The 19,820-nt window shown below is 34.6% G+C and overlaps 1 protein-coding gene across 1 annotated transcript in view; it reads left to right on the top strand.

The window, feature by feature from the left end:
• The window catches only part of LOC122526921 (histone demethylase UTY-like), a 63,098-nt gene extending 55,934 nt beyond the window's left edge, over positions 1-7,164 (top strand). Inside the window, exon 4 of the mRNA XM_043650605.1 lies at positions 7,146-7,164. Within this exon, the coding sequence (XP_043506540.1) occupies positions 7,146-7,149 (4 nt within the window). The 3' untranslated portion in view covers positions 7,150-7,164. The remainder of the gene's footprint in view (positions 1-7,145) is intronic.
• Positions 7,165-19,820: the final 12,656 nt, after the last annotated feature.

A 19,820-nucleotide genomic window follows, 5' to 3' on the forward strand; every position in this document is an offset into this window, starting at 1 on the left:
TTTGAAATTGAACTATTTCAATCAGAAACGTGGACTGAATAATGGATCAAAGTCGAGTCTCTTTTCGAAATTAGCCCGCGACTTATTTTTATTTGCTCGAATTCGTAATCGAATTGGATTTCAATTAATTGGCTGGGGCAGGTCAGGTATCAATTTGGATCTGGAACGAAAGTATTGAAATCGTGGTTATTATTACCACACAGTTGATAATTCGTTTTCTTATTTTTACAAGCACTTTTTACATTTTATTTTTACAGTCATTTTATTTTTATTGAAGAGTTTCACGAATTTTTCGTCGTTCATTCTTTTAATATTTACAAGAATTTTTATCAAGTGTATCAAACATTATTGTTCATTGATATTGTAACAAATCGTTATTTAACTATCATCGCCATGCAATTATATGTGATTAATTTCACGCATAAAGCGTACAATTGCAATATTACACTTAGGAGTATATGTATGCAAAGCTTGGACGATCATCAAAAAGATGAAGCATCTATAGCTTCATTTGAATTGTATGATCGTATCTTGTAACAGCGTGTGATCATGCACCATGTAGAATGGATCATATGATCAAAACCATTCGGTAATCCCATAAATATTTATTTCGACAGGAATTGATTGAATGAAATATTGTTTAAATAGGATATGTTACATCAAAAGAGAATCCCTTCCTCCCGTTACATTATTCATACGTTCCTTTTAATCCTAGATTACTCTAGTAATCTGGCAATTCTAGAAATTTCAAAATTAATTTCAATTATTACTTTTTTTTTTTTTTTTGTGGAGATCGATTTTATTCGAAATTTCTCAAACGATTTTCTAAACAAAGTAGAAATTAATTTTAATGATCGTTAGAGCTCAGGTTAGTAAGTCTGTGCGAAATCAAACGTTATGTTAATAAATTTTATATTCTGTTGTATATTAATGATAATATTAATAAATTTTATATTCTGTTGTATAATAAGTTGCAAGGTTGCAGATTATAAACTGCTCTTTTATAAATTTACTTTTCTAAATTTTACGTTGAAACTTTTGTAAATTTACTTTTCTAAATTTTACGTTGAAACTTTTGTAAATTTACATTTCTAAATTTTACGTTGAAACTTTTATAAATTTACTTGTCTAAATTTTACGTTGAAACTTTTGTAAATTTACTTTTCTAAATTTTACGTTGAAACTTTTATAAATTTACTTTTCTAAATTTTAAGTAAAATAATCTGTTGATCCATGTAGTTATGTTATTTGTTCTGTTAGAAAATTCAGAAATTGCTGAAAATATCTGAGATGTAATGTCTTTCGTAATATTTAATCAATAAATTGCAATTCACTAGTAACTCGTGTAATTTCGCTAGAACTGCAAATACGTATTTACGGTTGAAATTGAAAAATTGACAGAAATATTTAAAACATTGCATAAACATTGAGTCTATTTATTTATTTATCTAATGATTTAACGAGCATTTTAATGTTTAGTTACAGACTGCAATATATATGAAATTTCTAAGTCAGATGGTCGAGTCATCGTAGAAAGTTAATTAATGTTTCTAATACTAGACTTGTGAGCATCTTTAATTCTGTCTGTCGGTTGCGCAACAAAGAAAGTATAATAAATAACAGAAGGGCTTTGCATGGATGCCAATAAATTGCAAACTGTCCTCAATTTCTAGTTGTAATAAATCAGATAATGCAAATTGCCGGCTGGACTATTTATTTGTCGTTCGAATTCATTTTCCCGTGCGACGATGAAACGTGTTAGGTAAGGTAATAGGTAAGGAATAGAATTGGGAAAACCACGGAAATTGTACGATGGAAATTCAAATTTGCATATTCGAGATTGAGAAACCCTCTGGTTTTATCTGCGAAATTATCCGTTTGTACAATTGCACGGATATTTCATATTCCGCGAAATATTTTGTACGAAATTTAAATTTAATTTGTTTGAAAATCGAATGATTTATTTGTCGCTCCGCGGAAGAAATTACTCGCTATTTACTCGTACATTTAATTTTCATTTGATTTTCGATGGAAATAACATGTTCGCGCGTGGAAATCTCATGCTATCAACGTTGTGTCTCTATCGAGTGGTAAATGTAATTCATTGCGTTTTTGAAAATATCATTTCGAAAGAATTTTCAATTAACGAATAAACTTCTCTTTCAATTCGCTGCTCTCAACCATTGCTCCTTACCGTAGTGAAGTAAATAGAAAATAGATAACCGTAATCGAAACATACTATTTGTTATACACGTGGTAGTAACTAATGTTACTATGAAATATCAGTAATTGATATTTGAAATAAATTTCTATGTGTTCTATGAATGCATTCTTTTTCAGAGAGCTTTTCGATTAACATAATTGAAATATATATATATATATATATATATATATATATATATATATATATATATATATATATATATAGACACACATATATATATATATATATATATATATATATATATATATATATATATATATATATATTTATATAGACACACATATCGCTATTAATTGATGCTAATTGAAAAATTTTCTGAAATAAGTGCATTCATAGAACAAACATAGAAATTTATTTATATATATATAAATTAATAATTTATAAATTTAAAAATAATTTAAAAGTAATTTATAAATTTATATATATATATATATATATATATATATATATAACTGTAGAATCGTCGGAATTGTCCCATTCATTCGGTATCACCCAGTATATTTCTCGCGTATCGGCTAATGAAAGCCTCGAATAACAGGAACTCGGCTAATTGAAAAACTCAAACTCCGGTTAATCAAGGTCTCGGCGTGCTTCCGTTTGAATAGGTTCTCGCTCGTTTTGCAACCAAATGGTAATTACACGTTTCGCGTGCAAATTACAGGAAAAATGATAAACGACTCTCAGTCAACGGGCTATTCACAGTGGCCGTCATTGAAAAAAAGGGAAACGATGATAAAATGTAAAAGGCGCAAAAAGAAAAAAAGAAATCGGACTGTTTTCACCATCGTAGTCACTTGAATCTTGTTGCTCTTTTTTTTTTTTTTTTTTTGTTGAAATGGCAAAGGAAGAATCATTAGTAGATTGTCGAATAATCGAATTACAGATTTTTATGGAAATTTACAGTATATGGGAGAATTATAAAGTAATATTTAGATATTAAAAATACTACTTCGGATAGTATGAAAAAATTATTTTAGTCGTATTATTTTGTGATAGATAGAAACAAGTAGCTTGCTTTAGATACGAAGAATTCAATATTAGTTAATTAATTAATTAATTAATTAAAGGAAACTACAAATTAAGTTTGTAGAGCATTGAATCCTTAATAAATTAATTTTTTTTTTTAATACAATTTCTACACTTCGATTATCCATAATTCTAACATTACATCCATAAATATATGAATTTGCATAAATATACACATAATTCGTCGACAATGAAAAAAACGAATGAAGAATCAATGCGGTTCATCGTACGACCGCGTTCCCTCTATTTCATGAATGATCAAGCTCAGGTTTGAATCGAGAACACTACCGTGACCTTGTCAGCAATTCCACCTCTCAATGTTAGTAAGATTATATCGTTGGCCAGTTATATTATACGCACGTCTAATCACGTAACCGACTCGCGGATCTACCGGGATGCAATCAGCTTGCAATTAAAATAATTATCACGCTGCTGCTCCATCCATGGAACATACGCGTGCAAATTGTGTGCATTTGCTTTGCTCATTTTGAACAAATTAATTGTCGAGGTATTAATACAATTCTGTCACATGATTGTGCTATTTAATCTTATCATATTTATATATTTTACGGCAATGATATATATATATATATATAAAATTGTTATAATATATATATAATTTTATAATATAAATATAATAATTTTTATAATATATATATATAATTTTATAATATAAATATAATAATTTTTATAATATATATATATATATATATAAAATAAAAAAACGTAATTAAAAAGTGTTGATATTTTAAATTATACATTATAAAAAAAAAAAATAAAAAAAAAAAAAAATGCGATAATTTATTTGGTCTCATTTTAAAACGCCCTTTGTTTTGACCACACTGAGTTTGTTCTTTTTCGAAGATGTCATGTAACAACAAGTAAGAGAATACTTTCATTCTCGAAAATTTGCAAAAGTTCAAACGTCCCAAAAAAAAAAAAAAAACACTGAAAAATTTTCTTTTCGACTAGATTTCACCGTAGTATTAAAGATTGATGTCTCCACTTTATAACGACAGCTTGAAAGTTGATTTTTTTTTCCCCCCGCCATTTTATTGAGATTCTTTCTTCGAAGACCAGGATTGTAAAAGTCTAAGAGATCCTAGTATCTCATTGTTTTTTTAAGTTTTTCAATCGCGAAAAAAAAAGTTCCTCGACGTTGTTGAATGCTTACATTTTTGTTATCAAGTGTCCGGTGATTTATGGCCGGTGGTGTATATAATACCTGAATTGCATGCGTAAGCAGCAAAAGGACCCTCGAGAGTTCCGACGTATGATCTTCGAGCACGACGGCCTTTAAGTGACATGGAAACGCTTTTTGCGTGTACTTTGAGCAGCACTTTTGTCGAATTGCTTCCAATAACCGGGACTGCTCGAGTTGGAAGAAGTGTGGTGCGTTTGCTATATGAAATAAGAAGAGAGAGAAAGAGAGAGAGAGAGAGAGAGAGAGAGTGAAAGAGGGACATTCTTTTGGACTACCCTTTCGAGCGCTTTTTAACCGAGCCTTTCGACGAAAGACAAATATTACGTCGGCTTAATGGCACTCCGCGCAACGTTTACCAATCCCACTAATATCGGTAATTTCATTACTCATCTCGCGAGAGTTTTAATCCTTCAAAGAGGGTTCACTCACCACGAGTCAGTTAAAAATAGGTAGATACAATTTTGTAAATTTTTTTTAAATAGCTAAATAGGTTTTCCATGCATATTAATATTTTCACAAAGGTGATAAAAAAAGGGGGGGGGGCGGAGGGTGAAAGTTAGAATAGAAATTCATTTTATTTATCAAGCGTTGCAATAAATACTCTAGTTTATTTACTATATTTTATTTACTGTATACACAGTATACTATGGTATACTGTATACTGTACACTGTGTACTATAGTATACTGTATACTGTGTATGTACACTATTTAGTACTATTTACTGTATATGTACACTATTTAGTACTATTTACTGTATATAAAATAAAGTATAACAGTAAATAGTACTAAATATAGTATAGTATACTGTATACTGTGTATGTATACAGTATACTATACTATATTTAGTACTATTTACTATACTATATTTTATTTACTATACTGTGTATGTATACAGTATACTATACTATATTATACTATATTTAGTATGTACACTGTGTACTATAGTATACTGTATACTGTGTATACTATATTTTATACTGTATACTGTACTTTTATACTATATACTGTATACTATATTATATTTACTATATATTGTATACTATATTTTATTTACTGTATACTATATACTATATTTTATTTATTGTATACTATACAATACTTTACTATGTACTATATACTATATTATCTACTATATACTATATACTATATTTTATTTATTGTATACTATACAATACTTTACTATGTAAATAGTATATACTATACAATACTTTACTATGTAAATAGTATATACTATATTTTATTTACTATATACTATATACTATATACTATATTTTATTTACTATACACTATATAGTATATTTTATTTACTATATACTACATAGTATATTTTATTTACTATATACTATATACTATATTTTATGTATTTGTGCATTTCACATAATTTTAAATTTTCACATGTTGAAATTTTCTATGAACGCATGTGATATCCGCATAAACATAGTTTATTGTTTACAATTATTATTTATAAACATTGAAAATTGATTTCTGATCGACGTAATCAGGTTTCTCCATTTTTGCAACGTATTATTATTTTCTCGTTAATTTGTCGCCCGCTGCAAGAAGATATTCACCTCGCCTATAGATAATCGTTTTCAGAGAAAAATTCATGAAACTTACCACGGAGTTTCGACTCTACGTTCATTTATAATGCCGCGAAACGTGTCATCGCGTGTAATCGCCTCTGGAGCCCATAAAAATTACAAAACGCGTTCTCTCATCGATACACCTGCGTTTCAACTCCATCTCCTTTTTCTTTTTTTTTTTTTTTTTTTTTTTGCTTTTTTTCCTTCTCTCCGCCCCCGCAAATTTCAAGATATCGAAGAGTAAAGGGGGAGAGAAAACCACCGTCAGGCTGGAAACGTTCGCCGGTGAGAAATCGCTGCGTTCGAAAGGGGGAGCAGAAATAAAGAAAACTGATACCGCGGCTGAGGGAGAGCGAGCGCGAGTTTCGACGGAAATCGCTCTCACAAAAGAATTATTCAACCTGAGTTTACATTCTATATGCGCGCCGAGTACAATGCTCCTGGAACATGTGCGTTTATCGAACGAACCGTTCCACGCCGAGTTATTTTTGTGTGCGCGGCCAGCTTCGGCCAGCTTTCAAAGTTCGATCGGAATTGTTATCGGGGCTCTTTTAGCGCGCGTGTTCCGTAGGCGCCTGCCTTTTTTCCTATTTTTTTCCTTCTTTCCCTTTTTTTACGCACGGATTTTTCACTTGCGATCGCGTTCGCATCTTCGATCGCACAATCGTGAAATTCGCCTTTCGTCCGGAAGTTTCGCGGACCAAAAGAAGACGTCTCGGCTCGAAATTAGAATTTCAGCTTGTCAGAGTTCGGTTTAGATTAGGTTTGGGTTAAATTTAGGCTAGAATGCGGAAATTTTGTTTCGCAGGTTTGAATTTCAGTTTGGGAGTTTGGTTTTTGCGGTTCGGTTGAGTAAGAACGCGGAAGTTTCGTCTCAGAGAGATTAGAATGTCGATCTGGAGGACTTTATTTTTTCTTTTTTCCGATGAATGTTTTTAAATATCGCAAAATAGTAGTGTAGAATATTTCTACTTAACATAGAAGAACCTGTTGTGTGACATTCGTTCGAAGGAAGATGCGCATTTTCGTTATAAATCGGTATCTGAGAAGAAGATGAAAATGTTTTTACTTAATTAATTTAAATGTTCTTCCTTTTTTGTGTTTCAGGTAAGTGACTTACGACACGAAGTATTGGTGCATGATTTGAGCTGAATCAAGCCAGATTAGAGTGAGTAGATGAAGCTTATTGGACATTTATTTTTAGCTTCAGGACATTTATTGTTGCTTAGTTTAAAAATTTGTTTTAGCTATTCACAATATCGATCCATCGAATTAAATTTAAATTCCTCGGCAAATTTAAATTTGGACATTTTTTGACGATTTATTCAGAATATATATATATATGTTGAGCTACTAAATTAAATTTAAATTCCTCCAATTTGAATCTATACATATATTAACAACTCATTCATAATACAAATCTACTAAATTGAATTTAAATTCATCCAGTCTAAATTTATTTTACGGGTTATTCTGACAACTGGTGCAAAATATTGATCCGCCGAATTAAATTTATATTCGTCGCCGATCTACGCGAATTATTAAAAATTCACTTCGAAATATTTGAAAAATTTGAACGATCAATTTTTCATCTAACCTAAATCCTAAATCGGGATCGTTTATATTTGACGCGTCTTTCGGTTCGATGGAAAGATCCCGAGAAAATTTGAGAAAAATTTACGTTTTTTTAAGGCATGTTTTTAAGCCTTCCGAATTAATATTAGAATAAAAGATTTATTGTTACGTTAGCAAGTATTTTGTTTCAATTTGTTTATTTGAAAACGAAGAACAGAGTAAGGATCAATATAGTTGTTTGACTGCTGATAATGACCAATATCAGTATACTAATTGAAATAAAACTAAATATCATTTCACAAAAAAAATTTCATTGCACGTTTATTAGTAATATTTTACAAAAATTATGTACTCCAATGGAGTTCGAAACGTAAAATTAATTTGTTGTTATATTTATATCCATATAAATATAAATTATTTAATATTTAATATATTAGTATAAAATTTTTATATAATTAGTTTAATTTTATTAAATTTATATATTATATATATATAAAATATATTCAAAGTTATTTATATTATTATTATTATATATTGTTTATCATATTATATGTAATTTTATTAAATTTATATATTATATATATATATATATATATATATATAATATATTCAAAGCTATTTATATTATTATTATATATTATTTATTATATTATATATAATTTTATTAAATATATATGTGTATAAAATATATTCAAAGTTATTTCTATTATTATTATATATTATTTATCATATTATATGTATAATTATATATAATTTTATTAAATTTATATATTTTATATATATATATACAATCTATAAAAGCTGTATATATAATATGTAAATATATATATATATATATATATATATATTCAAATTTTGTATTATGTATACTTAAAGATTTAAATGTTCAAGTTTTGAGAAGTTCAAATAATCCCGCGTGAGTATGGGTCTCAATCGCGGTGCGTCGGTCGCGTCGCTCGTTAGTCAAACGAGAAAGAGCGCGAAAATTGAAATGGCGCCGCCGATCTGGGGCACCCTGTATACGGATCAATAAAGAGAGCGCGCAATTTCCGTCGCGCGAACGAGTTGCCCAACTCTCTCACCATTGGCCGTGCCACGATCTCTTGCAATTAACAATACCGGGACGCGCGCACTTGTACACACGGACGCTGTATACAGACGTGTGTGTGTACGACCGAGGAATAAAAATATCGGGCACCGCGCAATCTCGGCACGTCCGTTTTGCCTTAGCGGCAGCGACAGCAACGCGAAACACACGGCGGTGAGCCGCGGCTGACTGTGCAATGCAAGCAAACCTTCTGGCTAGCTTTTATCGCTCGTACACGACTCTCCTCGCCTTTTGCCGCTCGATGCAAAGTCGATATCGTTACCCGTTTTGCAAGAAGGAAACGCTCTGACAGTTACATAATCAAGATTCAGCGCGGCGTTGAGAAAGATTGGCGGAGTGGGGGAGGGACGGATTTCCCTGCAAAGTCAATTCGCTATTCCATTCAGAGTGTTCTATTGTCTCTCTCTCTTTCTCTCTCTGTCTTTCTTTCTCTCTCTTTGTTACTAGCGTCCAGCCTGTTCTCTTCCTTGTCGCGACGTTTCTCCTCCTCTTCTCCCATTGTTTCCTTTGCGTTTCTAGTTACAGTCGCTCAGAACAGCATCATATATACACGTAGGATACCTCCTGTGAATGTAATTGCAATGTTTTATGTGAAACATTCTCGATACTGCATTATCGTTTAGATAATACGATCGTCGTGATCGTGTTCGAGGCGAATGTATAAAATTTGCGAGATATAATCGACGCAAGTCTTAACACTGGATACGTATCAAAAATGGTCAAAATGACCAATTTAAATATTTTTGTTTAGGTTTTTAAATATTTTGTAGATACAGTGTGTCATTGGAGACTCGAAATGATTCTTTGTAAAGAATACATAAGTAGCTCGTATATAGCTACGCTACGTATTATAAAGATTTTCTTCAACGTCTGTGGATGGAAATTTTATATTATGTTTTGGTCACCGGCGCGATTTTACGAATGCACGATTTAGATGAAAATTATTTCTACCATGGAAATAAAGTGAAAGAACAGAGAATTGGAAATGGGAAATCCTGCAGATAAGCGTTATGCTTTATACTTTCGTTCTGTAATCTTCTTGCTCGAGACGATATGCGTTCAAAGGCGGATTATATCTGTCGTAATGTCGCCATTCGTGCGAGGACAAGCAGAGTTAAATTTTCCAAAGTGCGTTTACCCGCGTTCGCGCGCGGCTTTATCTATATGTGTGCGTACGCCGCGATTTAATGAATGAGAAGGCGCGTGCGCGAACGGCGACTTCGCCGAAGCGCGCTTTCAGCCGAGTGTTATTCAGGACTATAGCGATACGCGAGCGATAATTATATCGTCTTGGCCGACGCGGTTTCGTCGCCTTCCTTTTTGCTTCGGTGTGCTCTGGTTTGCTTTGGCTGCGTTATACCAGCCGTAAATATGTTACAGCGGCGTGTATGGAGGTGGGGTGGATTTCAAATCCACAGCAATCGAAATAGAGATTGTGAAACAGAGATTGTGAAGCACTAGGACAGAAATGTATAGAATTGTTTATTTCGTTAGGAAATGATGCGCGAGTCATTTGTTGCAAATAATGTGCCTACGTAACGTACAATTAGTGCCAAAGATAGACTCGCTAAATATTATAGCTTAGCATTGACTGTTCAAATATGTACTGTAACCAGTGCAACAAACATCTTGCAACACCTACATACCTACATTTTATCAAGGATGAAATTCTACCTTTCGAACTACCTTCAGAATAATTTCTACGTGCGGTTCGCACGTCTCATTTTCAAAAACGACAGAAAGGGGTAGCATATTATGTATTTAAGTTTTTTTTTTTTTTTTTTTTCATTTTTCATCGTTCGAGAAGGGAACGCAATAGCGGGAGCAGTCGTAAAATTCACGACAGACCGTAAAGGTTAGGGCTTCATTGTCACGTATGCATGACAGAGCGCATATGGTGGCGAGACAATGCCAGCGGTGGAAGCTTATTGCGCTCGCGGTATCAGATGGCATCGCGGGAACTTATTCTTCGCGCGGCGTAATGTTCCCCCCCGCACTCTGTGCGGTTTACAAGCGCGAAATTACAATCCGACTGGCAGAAATCGCAGCCTCGCTCAATGCCTCGACTCTCTGCTTGGCAAAGAACTTTTCAATGGAAATTGCATCGGTCGTGAACCCCGCGAACCTCTCCAACAGGGAGAAAAGCACACTGGCCAGAAGGAAACCAGCCGCTTAATTTTCATTTACCTCCTCAACCCTTTCCTCTACTTTTCCCCCCGCCCCCCGCCCCCCTCCCCCCTTCCCATTTTGCTTTTAAACAGCAGTTCGACGAGTTTTCGAGCAGTTCGAACACGCAAAATTTATTCCGTGGGATTAATTCTTTTTCCTTTTTAGCACATATTAATCAACCCTTTGCATTCGATTGTCCCTTCTCAGGGGACATTGTATACTTAACCTCTTGCGCTGGAATGACGTGCCACGCACGTCGATGACATTTTGTTGCAATATTTTATCAGTCTTAAGTATATTTAAGTATAATCCAAGCGAAACAAATAATAAATTTATTACTTCTCAATAATTTCTATTCAGTGATACCGTACCGACGAATTATTGCGTACGGTTTGGTCACTCGTTATGGTCCGCAGTCAGTTGCCAACGCAAGAGGTTAACCACTTGCGTTGGCAAATAATAAACAAATAATAAATTTATTACTTCTCAATAGTTTCTATCCAGTGACACCATATCGACGAGTTCGAAAAGAAAGCGACGAATTATTGCGTACGGTTCGGTCACTCGTTATGGTCCGCGATCAGTTGGTTATAACCTCTTGCGCTGGAATGACGTGCCACGCAGAACATTTTGTCCCAAAATTGCAATATTTTATCAGTCCTAAGTATATTTAAGTATAATCCAGGCGAAACAAATAATAAATTTATTACTTCTCAATAATTTCTATTCAGTGATATCGTACCGACGAATTATTGCGTACGGTTTGGTCACTCGTTATGGTCCGCAATCGGTTGCCAGCGCAACGTTGTTAACCTCTTGCGCTGGAATGACGTGTCATGCACGTCGAGAACATTTTGTCCCAAAATTGCAATATTTTATCAATCTATAAATATATCTAAGTATAATCCAGACGAAACAAATAATAAATTTATTATTTCTCAATAATTTCTATTCAGTGATATCGTACCGACGAATTATTGCGTACAGTTTGGTCGCTCGTTATGGTCCGCAGACAGTTGCCAGCGCAAGTGGTTAACCTCTTGCGCTGGAATGACGTGCCACGCACGTCGAGATCATTTTGTCCCAAAATTGCAATATTTTCTCAATCTTAGGTATATTTAAGTATAATCCAGGCGAAAGAAATAGTAAATTTATTACTTCTCAATAATTTCTATCCAATGACATCGTACCAACGAGTTCGAAAAGAAAGCGACAAATTATTGTGTACGGTTCGGTCACTCGTTATGGTCCGCAATCAGTTGCCAGCGCAAGTGGTTAAATCCAGCCAACAGTTTGGACTTCCTCTTTTTATAATTTTCTGATTATTGTAATGAACATGTACATTTGGTGTTAGGTGATATGATATGTAATATTATAATATCTGAACAGACGCCTAGAGTGAAATAACGACGTGAGAAGAGCAAAAGAATTTCGGAAGAAGAGATTTGTCAAGAGAGCCCTAATTGACACTCAACAATTGACATAATTCGCACAAACTAGACTTCTTACTGCTTTACACGAAAATTTATGTTTCTTTGTTCTAGTAAATCCGCAATGCACGTTGATTGCTTTAAATTTATATGCTAGAAAGAACATGTTAGATAGATATAATCAGCAAAATTTCGCGTTAAATACGATCATCCGAATGATTATTCCCAATGCTATATCATTTTATTTAAAGTGAAGCTTCGTAAATACATTGATACAGAGAAACGTTTGTCGAGGGCGGAGGGTTAATTATAATTACAAGTGTGCATTGTAAATGTATCAAATTTGCGAGTTGAAAAAAATAGATACATGTTAATTGACGATAATCAAGTTTATCGAGGATATTTATTAAAAATACCGTCGAACGTCTCGCTTCGAATTTCCGTATTGTCGTTGTTCGAGGAAGGGGTTGATATATTCTACGAAGCGGAAGACGCTGTGCGTTTTTTTCCGTATCTGTGGCCACGATCGAGCGAACATCCTCCCTCGTTTAGCGTCGAGCCTATGCAGAGCTTGCTCAGCCTCTTCGCATCCCTTAACGCTCCATTCCTTAAAGCGGATAGGGCATTCCAAGTATTGACCCGTTTACCCTTCGGCCCTCCAGGCATCGGAGCAATGGAGCAGCTCGAAATTTCGACGATTAATCGGTCGATTTCTCGTTGATTAATCACCAAGTTAACTTCGTTTCTGTGTTTTAAAATCTGCGACCAGAGTGATTACCAATAGATGGGTATTGATCATTCGAATACGGAGGGTGTTTCCGAAAAATTATGGTACAACCGGAGAAAGTGTGACGAGAAATTGAATTGAGAAGAAGAAATATTTCTTTCGTTTAAGGCCGTCGAGCATCGCGGATTTTCTTGAATTTAGAGGCGAGTGAATTTTAATTTCGTTCGTCGAAGTTATCTAAAATAAATTAATATGAAATTATACGAATTTATAGTCCTCTGAAACAAATTGTAACGAGAATTTACATATCGGGATGTGACAAGAGAGAAACGATCGATTCGCCAAAATGACCAAGGGAATCTCGCATTTAATACCAGTCTTAAATTTTCCAAAAATTGCTCGAGCAAATACTTATCACGTCAGCACGCTTCCGGAGAGGCATCATCATCCCCCCCCCCCCTCCCAACGGCAGGCGAACGAAGAACGCAAATTACCCGTAATCTGTCGGGGCTCGGCTTACACCCACGAAGATTCACGAGTTAGACACGAAGGGCAAAGGTCATCCTCTCGAGGGTTTCCTCCTCACGCCCGGAGAGAGATTTTGCAAGGCAAATCTGAAGGCCTGGGCCATCGTCTCCGGGACCTGGGCTCGCAGTTTGCGCCCACACGATGCACGAAAATCGATGGGGACCATCTTCCTCTTTTGGACCATCACCTGCGAATTTTCATCTCACCCTCCGCCTCTTGTCATGCGAGCCAATCGCTCTCCCCTATGGTTTTGTTGGGCTAGGTTAGGCTATGTTCGCGACTTAGGCTTCTAACACGCAAGAATGCGTGCCCGAGTGTCGTGGTTATAACCTCTTGCGCTGAAATGATCGTAATAATATTTTCTCAGTTTTAAGTATTATATATTCAAGTGAAACAAAATAGGCAAAACAAATAATAAATTTATTGCTTCTCGATAATTTCTATCCAGTGATATACCGACGAGTTGAAAAAGAAAGCGACGAATTATTGTGTACGGTTTGGTCACTCGTTATGGTCCGCAATCGGTTGCCAGCGCAACGTGGGTTAACCTCTTGCGCTGGAACGACGTGTTACGCACTTTTTGTCTGAAAATTACAATATTTTCTCAGTCTTAAGTATATTTAAGTATAACCCAGGCGAAACAAATAATAAATTTATTACTTGTCGATAATTTCTATCCACGTTGATATCATACCGATAAGTTCAAAGAGAAAGAAGACGAATCATTGTGTACGATATTTGGTCACTCGTTATGGTCCGCAATCAGTTGCCAGCGCAAATGATTAATGAGAATATTAACGACGTTCTAGTTTAGAGGTTGTACGCTGTTGTATCGACGAGTTTTCAGATAGGAGGGTGTATTTTGTAGATTTCTTTTTATTGTTGCGAAATCTCTGTTAGATCAGATTCTTAATGTGAATTTCAGTTTCTGTTGGATCAGATTTTTAACGTGAAATCCAGTTTACTACTAAGTTTGTGAATGTTGATGCAAATTTACTGATACTCTACTGGAGAAAATATTCTCGCTTTCATTTACCAGTGAATGAAACGGTATTTTGAAAACTTGCCACCTGGGATACGTTCATTCGACTATATCGCGAAGTGCCATGGCGACGAAACTGCGAATCTTTAAAACTAATTCCGCCGTAACGGCCAGAAGGGAAGCTAATTGTCGTCAATTTCTTCGTTCCACATTTCTTCGAATTGCAAGAATACAGTCCGTTTCATCACTGGCTGGCTATAATGCCACGGCCTCTTTCTCGTTCTTCTCTTCCCTTCCCATCGTGTTCCCGTTCCCTTTTTCTGTTTTCTTCATTACTCTAGGCCGAGCTGTCAGTGTTTCTCAACCATTTTCTCAACCCAGGCGAAACAAATAATAAATTTATTGCTCCTCATCGTTCCTCGTTTATAGATCGCACGAAACTGTTGGTCGACTTTACGATTAAAACAAAGAAAAAAAGAAAAAAGAAAAAGATACCGTCAGAGTAGTGAAATTTTTTAATAGTTCGTGGAAAGAGGAATTTCCTACGGAAAAAATTTTTTTTTTTTAGTTACTTTGCAATGTTTTCTGTATTTTTCGCATGTTGTATGAATTTTCTGCATTTTTAAGTTACATTTAACGTGCATAAAAATTCGTGTTCTATTAAACAGTCACTGTATGTACAGTACTGTAGCTGGGAATTCATCCCTGTCGTTCATCTACCCCTTCCTTTCCTCTTTCTATTATTCTCCTCTCTTTCTTTTTTTTTTCAATTTTTTTGTTCCTCTTTCCTTTTCTCTGTCGTGAGTTCTCCATTTTCCCTTATTTTTTTTTCATTCAGTCCATAACCAAGATCAGTCTTCTTCGATCTATAATTTTCACCATAGTGATATCCGATGAATGACGAGAAATACTACTTGTTGAAATTTGTACGAAGATTATACCAGCTTCTCCTTTGTCTTACGAGGATTCACTTGGTTTTGAGGATCGGTCGAATAGTTTCGTCGCGACACGTACACCGTTCCTCTCTGTCCATGAAATTTGCTTACACGGTGTAACTGTTTAGGAATGCCGTTCTTTTTTCGCGAAACAATACAATCGCATCGTAGTCTATTTAGTAAGAGAACGTGACGAGTGGGATAATGGCGAGATAATTAATTGGCTATTGAACAAATTTCTGATCCAAGCTTTTAAATTAAAGAAATTGTGAACCTACAAAAAAAAAAAAAGAAAGAAATTGATGAAATAAATGAAATAGCAACAAAATAATGAAACTATTTTTGCAGTGAAAACGAATGGTAAATAATTGAATTGAAAGAAAGAAATCTAATCAAAGTTATTTGACATATAGTACAAATAAATTCCAAGTCTTTTTTTCTTGTGAAATTGACACTTTAAGTAACACTGTGAGCCGTGAAATCTAACTCGATTCTTTAACCGTGTTAATGGTCTCAGTGACAAGTTATGCGAAAATCGATTTTCGTTTCCCAACGCACGTGTACGTAATCTATGTTGATCATAATTGTCATGTACGGTCTGTGATAATTTAAATTCCGCACAGAGGGAATCCAGGTTAAGCAGGCGCAGAAATGTGAGCGATGCTCATATAAAAGAGGACGTAATATTGGTTGGAAATTGATGGAATTGTTGCAATTACGATATTCAATACTTGGGATATTATAACGAGACAATTATCCGAGATATTAAATTCGCCGATATTGGCTCTTCTATTTTTGCCCTCTGTTTTAATTCAATCAGAATATAAACCTTACAAAGGAGAGATATCACAGAGAATGTTCGATCAAAATCTATTAATTTAATAACAAATCTTGGATATCTGAGAAGAATCTTGTTACACAAATTATCAGCATTTAAAAAGGAATCCCAAATTGATAGATAAGAATATGTATTTTTGTAAATCTGAATAACGAAGATAATTTTATTCATAAATTAGACTTCAATAAATTAGATTCTAACGAAATGTTCTTCAGAAATGTTTTTATTGTTGCACGCGTGGAAAAAGTTATTAAGTTGAATCGGTCGTGTTTGTACTGGCGCGTCTCTAGATTCTCAACTGTTTCTCAACAATAAATGATCATAAATGAGAGAAAAAAAAAAAAAAAAAAAAAAACAGAGAATACAGTCGCCTATTACCTGCGTATTACGCCGTGTGCATTTTCGTGGACGGGTGACGAGGAACCGGTTGAACGGTGATTAATTCGCGCGTGGAATGCCACCCCTCCGCTTGGCAGCGGTCCAATTTATCACGCGCTTTGGATTTGCGCCGACGAGGCGATAGGGGGTGGGGGTGGGTGGTAGTCGGCAGAGAGGGATGAAAAAGTCCGCGCCACCTCTCCGATACACACAGGAAGCAACAAAACGGAACAACGCTTGCTAATATAACTATATGAAGGAAACAAAAGGGCTGGCAAAGGGGGAAAGGGATGGTAGAGTAAACTGTGGATGTTTATGCGGGTCTAGTGTCTGGGAATATTACGTGAAATATGCAAAATGCAGGGCGCGCGTCTGCTACACGGCGTAATACAATATTAGCGGCTAGGGAGTGATTCCGCGTGGAAAAATAAATTGAATGTGTAGAGCGTATTCTCTCGTGTATATACGCGTCACTTCTTTTTTTTTTTTTTTTTTTTTGGAGAGAATTGTTTTTGGAGGTTAGCCCCCCATATGTTCGAAAATGTATCAAGGCTGTGTATTCTCGCTTCTGTTTTATTGCATATTATCAGGTTAAATTCGAAATTTTTTTCATGCGTAGAATCGCGAATTTACGTATTCGTGATTTAAAATTAATTTAATTTAATTTGATAAAATATTATATTACGTTACATAGAGAATATCATCATATTGAAATTATATTGTATTACACTGAGGTTAGAATTGTGTTTCTTTCATTTTACAAATTTTCAAGCATTACGATCGCATCAAAAGCGTTTCTGAAGCAAAGAATCGATCAAATGTAATTTTCTCTTGACGCTCGGCGTAAAATGATAAATATATTCGTGAAAAGTTTGGACGAAGTGTTAGACGAAGGCACTGGCCGAAGGTGGTTGGTTCGGCCGATTCCGCTGTACTCGGATTAAATTCGATCCAATCAGAAGATATTCTTTATGCCATTGAAATCCAATCGCATATTGTGACGAGGGGAGGCCCGCCACGCAGACGCGTAGTAGCACTTTTCGCACGGCACTTTCGATTCAACCATCCATGGCAGGATTCAATTTCTCGTCTCCCCTGCAGGAGCGAGCAAGAAGGAGAGACGAGGGACATTAACGGATCAGCCGGATCTGTTCTTTTGTCTTACACGGCGTCGTAGATTCGATGGGACAGGGTGAGGCTACTTGGAGGGCGAAGTCCCAATTTTATTCGAAAGAATCCTTGGCTTTTCGTTCCTTCATTCCCTCGTTCTTTCGTTTCTGTTTTTCCTGTTTTTTTTTTTTTTTTTTTTTTTTTTCAAATCGATTACAATTTCATAGAGGATGATTGAAAACAATTTCAATTAATTTTCAGAGTAAAGGGTGATGATTATTGAAAGTGATTTAAATTTTGTGAAATGAAAACAATTGGAGATTGAATTGTTTTAGTTATGAACGGACGTTGTTAAAAATCTCATTGTAATCTCTTGTACGTTAAGAGTTTTATGATTATAGTGAAGACTTCGTCGGTAAAATTTTTTTTCAAATCCTAGAAATAGTAACAAAATTCTTATGGACAGTGCGATAATACGCTTGTCAAGTTACAAGAGTTAAAGTTAGAATTTGTCAAAATCACTTAAACGTCGAAATTTTGTTCGCACATAGGACAAATAATAATAATCCTTCACCATCATTTGTTAATAGTCTCCTCAGTGCGAGTTATTAAAGGGAGAGTTTCTCATGTGCTATTTTGTTTCTTTTTCTTTTTTTACCTGTTCCCTTTTTCTCTCTCTTTCTATTCGTTTCTTGTTTCTTGTGTGTCGGTCAGTTTGGAGAAAAACGCTGCACGGATATGCGTTCCGTTCGGTGATTAAACGGTTGCGCGGCCGCGTTGCAGCTTTCTGGATGCCTTGTGCGAGTTATGGGATCGTTAGCGCAGAATCTTTCTTTCGAAGCTGTCGGCGAGAATCGTTTGGGTTTCGTGCTCCTCTACCTTCCTTTCCTACACTTTAGCTTTCCTTCTTTCGTCCTTTTCTTATTTATTTGATTGACTTATTTATTTATTCGTTTATTTATTTATTTAACAGAGTTATTGATAAGGATATGCTACAGCAGTAACATCAAGCAAATATTTTATTACAAAAGAAAATTTGTAAAAAGATTATTCACTAATAAATAAATTTCACGGGAATTCAGGACAAAACTTAAAAATGTCTCTCTGTCTCTCTCTTTCTCTCTCTATACGTCTCGAATTTCTTTTCAACATTTCCACTATACCAAAAAATCACGGCGATTCGCCTATTATCAAGCTCCGTCCTGCCGACTCGTTCAGCCGAACGTACAAAAACAGCATAGACAACCTTTCTCCCCGTACAAAGACCTCCGGAGTTTCCCATCTTTCGTTCGCCAGCCAGCCATCAGCTTGGTAAAAGAAGACAAGGGGGAAAAAAATAACAAAAAAAAAAGAAAGAAAGAAAGAAAAAAAGAAAGGAGAAGCTGCGCGAACGATGTGCATTCAATGTCAAAGGCCATCACGCCGATATTTCATCCAAGGGCCGGTGGTTTAGACAGGATAGAAAATACACCGGCCGGCGAAATTTTCTTTTCCGCTCCGAAAGATTCGTCTCGCTTTTTCACCATCTCCGTAACAACCAGGATCACGTATATACCGTCTATCAGTGTTTGAACTCTTCAAGTTGTTCATAGTTCTATTAGTATTTATATTAATAATAAAATAATAGAGTTGCTCTAGTATTATTTTTATTAGTTACTTTATTGGTTAGTTACTAGTTACTAAATAGAATTTTTATCATTAGTTTCTTTATTGGTTAATTCCTAGTTACTAAATAGAATTTTTATCATTAGTTTCTTTATTGGTTAGTTCCTAGTTATTAAATAGAATTTTTATTATTAGTTTCTTTATTGGTTAATTTCTAGTTACTAAATAGAATTTTTATTAGTAGTTTCTTTATTGGTTAGTCCCTAGTTACTAAATAGAATTTTTATTATTAGTTTCTCTATTGGTTAGTTCCTAGTTACTAAATAGAATTTTTATTATTAGTTTCTTTATTGGTTAGTTCCTAGTTACTAAATAGAATTTTTATTATTAATTTCTT

Source organism: Frieseomelitta varia, unplaced genomic scaffold, assembly GCF_011392965.1.
Source record: "Frieseomelitta varia isolate USP_RPSP 00005682 unplaced genomic scaffold, Fvar_1.2 scaffold_203, whole genome shotgun sequence".
Lineage (NCBI taxonomy): Eukaryota > Metazoa > Arthropoda > Insecta > Hymenoptera > Apidae > Frieseomelitta > Frieseomelitta varia.